Below are 12,827 nucleotides of genomic sequence, written 5' to 3'. Positions count from 1 at the left end.
GAGGGAAGTATAATTAACTAATGTAATAAAAAACTTAAATAACATAACACATAACATCGCCATTGTATGTATCATTATGATGGCAAACATGATTATAAAGAGTACATTATTTAGGACAAGTTGCACATGTGCTTCTGCCTGTATCCTTTTGTTGAATCAGAACTTTACTGATATCAGCTCAAGACATCCTGTTGAACCACATATTTATGAATGTTTTAACATAAATTTCCAATGTGTAACATTATCATAATGTGCTGTTTTGAGCTAACATTGAACTTGGCCACCTCTGGCATGTCGCCATCTATCAAAGGCTTAGATGACTTCACAAGGTCACCGCTTTTCAGCCATAAAAACCCAAATGTTATGAATTCCTATGAGCTGTGTGCAGACACCCATCTAAGTCGTACAACCTTTACACGGGCTGAACACAACTCCACCGGCAGCTGTAGATGGCCAGGCAGACAAAAGGAGAGCGATGCTTTTCTCGCCCTCTCCATGTTTTCCTTTTACGGTGAGTTATACAGCTGTCTCCCTCAACTATCTAGGTCATCAATTAGCTAGCAGGAGGTAAAAAAACAAGAGCCAGTTTGGTTATACACCTCACCTATAATTCTCCTGCCTTTTTGTTCAAAAGCGAGCGCTTATTAGGAGGTTTCTGCCAATTCCTTGGTGAGGGATTTGAGAGGCAAGCTTTAGTGATTCGCTCTAATGCAGTAACTGACTGTTGGGTTTCTATCCTGGCTGGGCTGAACTGAGCACGTCTCAGCCACTGTAAGTTCCTTCAACTTTTATAATTACTCCAAGACCTGTGACTGGGAGTGATCATACAGGAGTCCATTCAGCCCATGCCTCAACCCAAATACCATTCCCCCACTGTGTTAATTCAAACCCTGTGCTAGCAAATGGGAATAAGTGGCCTTCTGCAAAGATATGACCTTGGACTGATGAATATGTAAGACATGCCCACCTTCACATTAGGCGTGTGCACTCCGCTACATCACCTGAAACATTTCAATACCACTAGTGAAATTTGCACACTAATTAACTCCAAATATACTGAGTAGGACACGAACTGTTGGGTCAGGAAAATTCGATTTAAGGCTATCTAAGCAAACAAGATAGGTCCCTCCTCTAATGTATTCAAGTTTACAAAAGGATCATCAAAGGAGACAGCGGGGGCGAACAGAGGGTGTCAGGAAATGCTTTAAATTTGCTGAGTTTAACCGATGTCCTGCGCATCCATCATTTCCACCTGGATGGAGCCTTGATCACTGAGCTGTGCCGTCTCCTGAACAATGATTTGCAGAGCCAGATCACACAGCCGACTTCTCTCTGTGTTACTACAGCTTTTGTGCGCCCATTCCACCTTTCTGACAGGTTGTGTATCGGACACAGCGTCCGGGATGTTTGTATGGATATCTCAGTACACAGTCTGCGCTTGAACAAAAAGCTTTTTTCTAATCAAGAACAAAAGGTGACTGTTCCTTTTGGTATAGCGGTGTAGGAGCCATATCAACTCTTTAAACACGAGCTTCAGGCAGAGAGTATAATAGAGCAAATTTACAGGAATGTAAAAATTACACAGGCAGTGAAAGAGAAATCGAAACATGACAAACAAATATGAATTTACTCTGCAGCTTGTTTGCGACTCTATGCAACCAGGGACACATTTAGGAACTGAGCTGAGGGAAGAGCAAATGCTCAATTTCATTTAGACGATAAAATGTTGTCTTTAGTTGGAAATTTTAAAAGACCCAGAGACTTAGATGAATGAAAAAATGGTGACAACGTCCCTGGTCTGAATTCAAATTCAAATCCATTGCACTGAACCATTCTTATGTGCTAACCAACTGGTCAAACAGAACACCTGAGGAAACTCCTCCTCTGACATCCTCTTCAAACACACATTTAATTAAAGATGACTTTATTCATTTCGGTATGTTTATGACTGAGTGTCAGATATGTAAACATTGTGTATCACTCCAATTAATGTCCCGTGGACAAGTTTCTAACCTAATCATTCTGTCAGTCAAAACTAAAATTAATTAAAGCAGAAAAATAAATCACATTTATTGGCAAGTATGTCTTTTTTCAGGTTTTTTAACTAATTTATGTTTTTCAATTGTTTCTTTTAATTCTAATTTAGGGTGGGGGTCCACAGCATAAACCCATGTGTACACTAGCAAACATTCTTGCTGCACACATTGAAAAGGTCAAGTTTGACAGTCCCCCACGTAGCTTGGGGGTTACTGCACCCCCAGCGTGAGTCTGGTTGGGGACCTTTATTACATCTCTGTCGCTCTCACTTACTTCTTTCTCTCCACTGTCTGTAATAAATGCCCCAAAAACAAGTTTACAGGAAGAACTGGTCAAGTTTGATCAAAGTCTGGATTACTGACTGAACAAAGCAGCTCCAGCCCTCAGATTCCCAGAGAGCCCCACAGGCCCCAACTGGTTTATGACAATTTGATTTACTGTGATTTTGTCTTAGAGTGTGGTAAAAGGCACCATAACACAATAACATAATAAGGGCCTCAATCTCTGTGTAATTAACTGACTTGTAAACACTGCTAATTTGACTTGCCAATTGCCTTTTAATGGGAAACGTCAATACTACCTGGACCGTATTTTTTCCAGTCAACTTTGTGCTTATATATTTCTGTACACAAGTTATAGGGAGGTGGTTTTGATTGGGGTTCAAAGTGCAGGGTCCAACTATTTTGGTAACACACGCACCCAAAGATCTGTCCATTGCAATTTAATTATATATTTACATTGGGAAAACCTGAGATGTCAATGTTTTAGATAATAGAAATAATTGGATTTGCTTGTTGCATTTGATTTAAATGAAGATTAACATGTGTTTGAACCTTTATTCAGGTTTACAATCATCCACATAATGTGTTAAGAAATGACATTAAATTGTATTATTAGGTGCACCTAAATTTTATGCTAGTACACCTGAATGAAAAGTTAGACTCACCAGTTCAACCAGTGTGAAAAATGAGTCTGGGTTAGCTCCCTGAGGTTTGGGTGTTTTCATGTCTGTCATTTTGTGCATTGGACCAAACCAAAAAGAAAAAAAGCACACATTGCTGCATTGTAGTTCTGGCTCCACACTGACTTTTTACAAACAACCCAAAGGGGGTAAGCATTAGGTTATACAGACTGTCAGGTAACTCTTTGATTGGACAATTTTGGCGATTGTCATTCTGCATTATCATGACCAATGTGGAAAAATAAAACTCCAAAGCAATTAATGCAATTGTAATGTTATTTAAGTTCTTTGTTTTCACAAAGATCTCACAAAGAAATAACTCAAATCAAAAACCTATCATCAAAAATCCTGTGGTTGGTCTGCTTGTTTTCACACCTCAAAAGGAACCGCCCAAGAGCCCGCATGGAAGCGAACCATGACCTAACTTTCCAAGTGGTCTCGGTCCAGTGGTTTGATTGACAGCTTCTCACCAGCCCAAAAGAAATGCACTAGTGTCGGTTTTAACCAAACCAAACAGGTTAGGTGTGAAACTATTCTCCAGCAAACACTATTTTGTTACTTTGCAAATATCATCATTAAAAGTGTTTTTTCATTACTTTATGTTTGTATCTTAAAATGAGTTTGCTGTTGCAAGTTATTAGTCTTTAAATGCCATATCTATGAGAAAGGGTTGGATCTTGATGCCCGGTCTAGTTAAGACCTTCATTAATAAAGTTTTATTTAGATGGTTTTTCGTAATTAAATCATTTCAGCATAAGAATCATGTTCATGAATCAAGTACACAGATATAGAAACAGATATAGAAAAGGATTAAGTAAGGGGTAATGTGTAGAACGGCGGTCATTATCGGGAAAACAAGTCGGGTCGCCCTGTCGGGACTTATTTTCCCGATAATGACCGCCGTTCTATACATTATCCCGCTTATTACACGGTTACTTGCCAACACGAAAGAAAACCTGACACAGTGTGTCTTTTTACAATTTATTCTTTACCGTTCATAATGTTTTTCAGCAGAGAAATATAGTTCGCCAAACCGACGCCGTTTCGCTTCTCCCTCTTCACTGCTTTCCTCTCTTTTTCTTTTCTTGACCGGTGACGACAACTCAGCCTTTTGCCAAGAGTTGAAATCACCGTATTTTCCAAAAATATTAAAGTTAATGTGAAACTCATCCATACTAGTGGCCTAGGAGTACGTTTTTTCCGATATGAAGGAGGCTAGAGATCTGCTGATGTCGCTTACCAACCGAAGACGCTGGGGTAATAAGTGACTGGACTACTTGCGGAGCAAAGACTTTAGAGCGCGGAGTGCTAGGAAATATGTGAATCAGAGGCAAAAAGGCCACTTTGCTTGACGACAGTCAAATATGCTTAGCAGCGGTCAATTATACGAAACTAATTGACGCCGAAGGTTGGGAAGCCCTGTTCAAGTGAATGGAGCATTCTACAGCAGTAAGAAGAGCCGTGTAATAACAGGGTAGAATGTATTAGAACACGAGGCTTGCACTGTCTTGAGCCAATTCACACAGCATCATTGGTAAAGTATTGACATAATGTAATGATATTTGTTTGGCATTATTTTAAGTCCCTGACTATTTAAAAAGAGATCATGCCAATCTGCTTTATATTTGTTTGGGTTATGCCAGCAAATGTCAGAGTCTTAATCTGGACATTTTAACACATCAGCACCCAGTCGATGTTTGCAGAGGCGCACACATCTCCTCGTATGGACAATCCTCCGACTATATGAGTTTTACGGAGCACATAACTGTAATCCCTGCTGTTTATCAGAGATCAAAATCCATCTGACTCCTACTGTGATTGATGCTTTGGGGTTTTGCTAATGCTGTAGTTATCACAGGGGATTATGTGATATACAAAACCTGCCTGGGCTCCTGTACTGCTTTATGTCATTAGGCTGTGTGAGAGGATTGTGCTGCTGCTGCTGTCTGTAATCACCAGAAGAAAAGCTGGTGTGTTTAATCACAGGTTGTCTCCTGCTGCTCTGTTGTGGTGTCAGTTGTGCAAAAAAAATATATATATATGTAAAAAAAAAAAAACACAAATAAAATACGAAGATAAAGAAGCACTGACTGAAAACACACATAAACAAAATTTGGATGGATGCGCTGAAAAGCATAATGTGGATGATTAGAAGGACAGCAGACACACGTAGATAAAGGATGTATGATTAATCACACTTAACTTGAAGGGGGTACGGGGGGAGGGTGGCACATCTGAGATCTTTTTATCATTTGCTGAATGTAATACTGCGAGCTTGGCGAAGGTGTGCTTACAGAGTGATTTTGCTGAGGACAGCAGGACAGCAGCGACAGCAGAAGGATAAATCACTGCTCCCAGCGCAGAGAAAAGCCACAGTCTGAACTGGAAATAAACCAGTGGGACTCCTTACGCCTCGCTAATGGCCTGCGGTGCTTTCTGCCAAAAGATGCTCTCTAAGAGAGGGCCCACAGATCCGGCAAATGTACAGATGAGCGCTGATAGAGCATCCTTGTTCAAAAGGTGGGATATTTTTAGTGCCTGAGTAGGAGTGACATTATGTGTCATACTGCTTAAATCATGATCTAAAATCTTAGACTCTCTCTATTTCTGTAGACAAGGTTTCAATTAAAGCAAAAAGCATTTGTAAGACATTGTTTGCTGCAGAGCTTTCTCTAGAGTATTCAAGCGTCCATCACTCTTGTCAATATCTCAGAACATCCAAAAATATGTCACTATTGGGTATTAAAAATCATCGCCGAGGAAAAGCTCCATTTTATCACAGGGAATCAGCACCGTGGAACTTGCAGTGAAGTGTCCTTGCCCGCCTCATTTTGATAAAAAGCGATGTTTGCGGAGGATGGATTTAACCTCTCTCCACGTGCTACTAAATGGCTATTTGGAAAATGTCTGTGCCACCTCAATGCCAGAAGCCAAAAGGTGATGCTCGCAGCTCAGGAGAAAACCCATTCAAGTCAGACCGATCACTCTTGCCATTGCTAGCTGTCAGATGGAACAAATTGAATTTGTCTTCCTTCGGTGGCTTGTTGGAGCTCTAAACAGCGTATTAGCGTCTCTACTTATCAAAGCTGTCAAAGCAAATCTGTTTAGCTGTGAACCTAGGAGACTCAGATCAGCCTCCAGAAGACAATACATACGCACCTACACAGCCCTCAGTGATCAGTGAAAATGTATTGCAGCTCTTCATCAGATGATGACTCTTTCTCAGAGTTAAAGTTACCCAGCAAGCATTGATTTGGTCATTTGCAGGTTCAAAGACATTTAGACATCTGTGTTGAAACTAGGCTAAGAAATCATTCTGGAGTTGATATATCTGTTGTTACATCAAGTTTTCAAGGTCTACATTTCAGCTGTGAAGCAGGTCTTAACCAAACACTAAAATATAGTCACTTAAATGCAGCTTGAACAATGGATACAAAGGTGATTTTGAACAAAAATAACTTATATGCTGTGATTTAATGTAAGAAATGAGTAGAGAATTAAAAAAAAGGGCATTCAATAATCTAATTACACCCCGTCTTACAAATTGAATATTACAAATCATATTAATGTCTGTTGTAAAGTGACTTCTAGCGACCATACTAATTATTACGGCAGCAGTGGAGGGAGTCAGGTGAAGTAGTATTAAGAGAGAAAAGTCACATCTCTGAGTCATTCTTGGCCCAGCTACAAGAGGATCATATTGATCTAACTGTCAACAATCTTGGTCAAAACTGAAAATTCTTTAACTTCTGAATGATTAATGTCTGTTTTTTAGCCATTCAAGTCTCCTTAATATAAGTTTCGATAACTTTGGTGATCCTTTGGCTTTTGATCTAATGCCATCATCAGAGAATAGTTCTTATTTGTCTCCATTTCAATACTTTGGTTTTGTGACCGAGTATTTAGTGTATTCTCAACTAGCCAATGTTAGCACGCACTTCACTAAAATGGCGAACAGCATGCTGACAAGTATGACATGATCAAGGGAGTAGTTGAATACATTTGCACAAATGTTAGACTTTATAATACTGGTAATTGATTCAGTTCTTTTCACGCTGGGAAAAACTCCCAGCGCTCAGTAGTTTTCATACTTGAGAGACAATTATTTTAAATTAAAGAGTGTTGAGAATGGGGTTTGTCACAGAGGTAACACGGCTCCACGTTGGGTCTACAATTAAGTGTTAAATTAAAATCTGGGTGTGGACTAATATAAAACCTGGTATATAGCTGAATTTTACACTGCATGTTTAACTGTATGTCATTAAATACTAATGATATTGAGAAGAAAATCATGTTTTGGGTTAATTAAATCAAAGTGCATCTCTAAAGCTTTGTTGGCTCACTCATGAGCTGTTTTTCCTCCTCCATCCACATACTGCAGGTTACCGCTGTCCTTCCCCCTGGAGGCCTGGTGTGAAAACTTGAGTGATGTCCCCGTCTAAGTGCGTCCCCTCTCACTTTTACACCAGCCTCCCCATCGTGCTCCCAGCAGGAAATCCCTGTCATGCACAGAGCATGTGGCTCCAATAAATGCTGCTGCCGGTGAAGGTGCTTGAGGCTGGAGTGCTCTCAAAGGTGACAGCAGTGTTATCGCTCAATACGGCTTCACGTGGAGGTCATCGTGAAGCTGACTTGCCCTCGACTCTATGCGTGTGACTTATGTGCAGCTTTGCAACCGTGCTATCCCCCTACAGGCTGTTTTTACTAGAAACAAACAAAAGGCAGAACTTAAAAATAAGTGCATATATGGCAAGTATCCTAAGAAATCCACTGCACACTCAAGAAAATGAAATCCACTGCGAGATAATTCCTTTGAATCATATACTCATAAATATTCATTGACAAATTAATATACCGAGACATCAAAGCGTCATTGACCAAGGTCAGTGTAATAGAGAAGGTGTGTATGTGTGTGTGTGTGTGTGTGTGTGTGTGTGTGTGTGTGTGTGTGTGCGATAGTAGAGTGAGAATTACGGTTGTAACATCTCCAAAGCTTAAACAATTCTTTAGACAGACGGCAACATCCCTGATATAGTCCTACCCCAGTTCTGTCAGCAGAACTCTGCCTGTACTTTCAGATATGTTACATCTAATAACATAAAGCATCAACAAAAAGTGTCAAGTGGCTGTTGTAACAAATTTAAATCAAAACCAGAGCTACTGTAGTCGGCTTCATTATCTATAAATAACACGATCTAAAATTCTCTATCTGAGCACATCACATTCTTGGAGAAGTCTCTGGTGGTGGTAGTATAGCACTTACTTTAGGAAACTGCTTGACTGGTATTAAAACTTTCTGGCCCAGTTTCATGTTCTTGTTGATGACGACGTCAATGAACTTCTCCTCTTCTTTCCCCTCATCTTTCTGAATTTTTTCGATCTCTAGAAAGACGGAAGAAGAAAAGCAATCAGTCAGTGTTGACAGGCAGCAAACATGCAAGATTAAAGGAACCGAAAGAAAGTGAGAAAGTTTTCCTGAAACACTAAACAGAGAGAGAAGGATAAAAGGATCATAGCGAGCCTATGTCTGCAATATGTACAGTCAGGACATGGTTAGCCAAATGATTTCCATGCTGTTTATGAATATAAAGCAGGTCTAGGTGCTATATAAATACAGTGAAGATATCAACACACTCAGCCCACAGACAAAATGCACACAGCTTTTATTCAGGAATTGTGCCTTCTGAGGAGACATCAGTACTTCTGTAATGTTGTGATGTCACAACTATAAAGTCACCACCCTCAACCACAACCCCAGCATGGCCGTGGTTGCAAAATCACTAGAGGAACTGAGGCGGAAATGCAGTAGCTAGTGCCTGCTCGGGTCTGTGAGAGCTGACCAATCAGAGCAGACTTGGTTTTTACAGGAGGGGGCCTTAAAGAGACAGGCATTAAAGCGGAGGTGAATAGAGGTGCTGCAGCAATGGACAGAATAAAAAATATGTGTTTTTTTTGTTTTTTTTTCTCTCATAGAAACCCAAAATAAAATCATGAAACTGATGATAAGCATGATATGGTACCATTTAATCGTCAGGGTGGGTTCAAGAGTTTAAAAATAAAGTGTAACTTTCCTCAAGCTTTTCGTGACAAACACCAGTTTTTTAAACCTATTAGCACTCTCATGTAGTGTCATCAGACACTGCGTTGGTTGCCAGATACAGTAGGTGCCTCAGGGTTTGGCATTAGCTTATGTACAGGTACAACAGTACCAACCATGGTGAACTCACTGTGACTACAAGCTGTGCACAGCCAAACTATTAAGATAACAGACACCAAGAAAAAGCTTGTTTTTGTTTGTTGCACAGGTTAAAATACATTACAGTATGCTGTTAATTTATGCCCTTAAGATGCATTAATACAGTATTTTTCAACGTTGGACAAAAAGAGGTTAGCAGCTTCTCCCTGCTTCCAGTCCTTATGCTCACCTAGGCTAACCATGTGCCATCAAAAGCAACCTAACTTAACTAGAGCTGAAACAATTGGTCATTGTTTGATTAGCTGATTCAACTGATAATAGTTTCAGACATTTTTCCTGCAAGAACGCTAAACATTGTTTATGGATTGAACTTCTCATATGTGAGATTGTGTCTCCTGGATATCTTTGTAAATTAAAACTCTTTGGCACTGTTGGTTGGACAACACAAGCATATTAAAGACATCACCATGGGCTCAGTTGAGGTTTGTATATTTTTTATAACACAGAATTGAAACTGAAAAAATCATCTCTTACATTGAAAAAAGAATCGGCAGATTAAGTATCAGTTGCAGCCCTATACTTAGTGCACAAATACGAGATTGCTGATGACCATACTTCTCATCTGAGAGCGATGGAGGAAGAAGAAAGACGAAACTTTCTCTCTTAAGCTGATTGATCTGCTGCTGCTGCTGTCTATCAAATGTCAGGGAAAAAAGAAGGCTAAAACAATTTCCCCCAGATGACGTCTTCAAATCACTTTGTCCAACCAAGAGGCCGAAAGATATACAATTTACAATGATTTACATTAAAAATCATATTCTATAAAGTGGAAATATGGAATGCATTGTTGCCAGAGAAGTAGTGAACCAGTTGTCATGGTTGTTGTTGATTTATTTTCTCTCAATTCATCTTTCTTTCTTGGCAGTAGTTGCAGATTTGTTCAACCCTTTCAGGCCTTTTAAACAAACTCTGTCAATGCAGTTGTTAATGACAAAGAATGCACGCTGCCTTTAGCATCAGTCACCTTGCCTCCTAGCTGAGTCTCCATCACCATAATACTTTGTAATTTCAGCAGAGACACCAATTTACTTGCACTGGAATAAAAATGATGGGGAGGACATTGGAGCTTGCACCTCCAGGCTACCAAAAATACTGGCTGTCACGCTTCCTCTTATGGGAGAGGTAGACTTTGATGTATTTGGAGATGTAACCTTGAACGTTTAATCAGATGGATAACATCTGTGTTTCAGTGCCAGGAAAATGGTTTTGCAGAGAGGGCAGCTGAGAGGAGCGGGGAGGCCACGACAAAGACTCCAGGCTAAAAGCCCGGCAGGGGAAAGGGTGAGGCAGAGGGCGAACTCCATCACAGATTTATTTCTCCTGTTGAAAATGATTTTTCAATGGCCAAAGAATACGATCAGAACGGAGCAGTCTTGATGCTTTAGCTTTACAGTTTAAATCTGGTTCGGAGTCAGATGTCGCATGCATTTCAGAGATTCAAGTAAAATAAGCTGTTTCAATCTGACAACATGATAAACACACACATGGTCAAACACATCACCCCTTTTCAATTACACCAGATCAGAAATGAGCTGAGCATATCAGCCCTGCAAACCAGAAACCAAAAGGGCAATTGTGATTTCTCCAAAAAGCTGAGCAGCATTATATCAGTAGAATGTAATTAAAACCCTTGATATGAGTTTTAACGAGGATAAAAGAAGTATCAGTGAGATGGAGATATCTTTAAGCTTCCGTTTATCCCAAGGGGGACAAAGAGTGCACACATTCTGAGAAAAGACAACATTAATATTAATGCATCGCCTAGCAACATGCCAAGACAGAGTTTGCTCCTTCCACAAGGCGTTTTCCTCAAAACATTCAGGCCCTGATGTGTTGGGAGATGGTGACTGAGATTGTGTTTCAACTGCGTCTAATTTCTTTTTCTTTTTTTTTTTTCTTTTTTAAAGCTTACAGCAGTTGTTTTTCCCCGACATGCCCTCAAAAAAATGTTGCATTTCAAGTCCAGATAAACCCCAACAGGGTACTGCAATCAATCAGCAGGTCTAATAAGCAGAAGAATTGCAGCTTCAAATGAGCTCACCCTCCGAACACAGAGTCAGCTAGTGTGAATTAACTCACTACACTTCTTACAAAAGATCTTGATTGTGAGAGAAAATACAGCGATGGGGACCGAGGACTACGTCCGCCTCCGAGTCAGAAAGAAAGACACTCAAACATGCATTACTGACACAAGCACAAAGTGCCGGTTGTTTTCTTTTTCCCTGTCCAGTGCGATGTGACCCGTCTCCTTTGCCTGCGAATGGATGGTGAAAAGAATGTGAGATGTTCTCATTTGGCCGTTTGAGAGTGACAACACAGACCTTTAGTGAATCAGGGCTTTTTGAATCCTGGAACTCATTGAAAAATATCACTGCAAGTTTCTTTCTCGATTGTTATGCTTGCTGTCCTCCGTGTGAATAGCCATCCTCTGTTCTGCTACAGTGTCGACTTTGTGTGAAGAATGGAAGAAATTCAAAGGCTTGATGGAGCTTTTAAAGCCAATGTGTTCAGAGACCCAAATGGAATGACTGAATGCAGTATCAGATTTGAAAAATTTCCTTCAGGTATCTTATGTTTGACGGCATGTACTCTAGAGGAGCCACTTAGCCTTTGTATTGTTGTATATGTATGTACATCCTCTTTGCCCTGACGAAGGCTGTTATTGTTGTTTTCTCCTCCTGTTTTTGGAGAAGTTGCACACTTGCAAAATATTCTAGATAACTTGTTAACCTTTTCATTTGTGATGCTTTAAAGTTTTGGTTATTGGGTTGGGGGTTATTTCATTGGGTGTCATAATTTCCCAGGGATCAAAGTGAGGTCTAAGTGTTTCTTTTCCTGAAACCACAGTCCAAAATGTTTCACTTGAAGAATCCCTGATGCACTTAATCAATTACCCAAATTGTTGGAAATGTATTGTCATTTGATCAACTTATCGATAAATTGGGTTATAATTACAGCTTTACTATATGTACTACGTGACCTAAACCATTTTATTCTGAGGGAAACAGTTAACATGACTTGAACTGTCAGTGACAATCCTTTATTGCACAGCAAACCTGTGTTCCTGACAACTCAGGAAGCTTCCCTCTTAAGATACATTTCCACTTACAGAAGTTCCATAAAAGAAAATATATACTGTAATGGCGTCTGTTACCCCGGTGTTGTTTCTTCTCCTCTATTTCATTTGTATATACGCAAGAAGGCTGTAATGCTTAGGGAGCAAATGTGCGTACGCTACAAAGCAACACCATTTCGTCACTGTCAGAAAAGTTTACTTTTGGCGCCGTGCACCTGGAACACTTGGAGGTCAGATGTTGGAATTTTCTGGAACGCATCATAAGAGCTGGATACTGGACTCAAAGATGGCTCCTGATCACCTCATTGAAAGTGTTTCGCTTTTCACAAAAGCAAAGAATATTTTCTAGATTGTGGGCCTTCTTACTTTAAAAATGCACATTAGTGTCTCAACCATCATATCAAGGTCTCTTTACTCATCCTGGCCCAAACAATGAAAAGGCCAATGGACAGTTTGGGCAATGCATTTATGGTGACCATTGTTTCTCCTCTGTTAAA

The 12,827-nt window shown here is 40.0% G+C and overlaps 1 protein-coding gene across 2 annotated transcripts in view; it reads right to left on the bottom strand.

The window, feature by feature from the left end:
• The window catches only part of khdrbs3 (KH domain containing, RNA binding, signal transduction associated 3), a 122,241-nt gene that overhangs the window by 59,783 nt on the left and 49,631 nt on the right, over nt 1-12,827 (bottom strand). For both annotated transcript variants that reach the window (XR_003983666.1, XM_030413079.1), the window contains exon 2: nt 8,262-8,380. Coding sequence is in view for 1 of the 2 variants with exons in the window: in XM_030413079.1 (XP_030268939.1) it covers nt 8,262-8,380 (119 nt within the window). In the remaining variant the exon portion in view is untranslated. The remainder of the gene's footprint in view (nt 1-8,261; nt 8,381-12,827) is intronic.

This window comes from Sparus aurata, chromosome 3 (assembly GCF_900880675.1).
Source record: "Sparus aurata chromosome 3, fSpaAur1.1, whole genome shotgun sequence".
NCBI classification, from domain to species: Eukaryota; Metazoa; Chordata; class Actinopteri; order Spariformes; family Sparidae; genus Sparus; species Sparus aurata.
The sequence above is the reverse complement of the archived record's forward strand: the minus strand, read 5'-3'. Positions and strand labels throughout refer to the sequence as shown.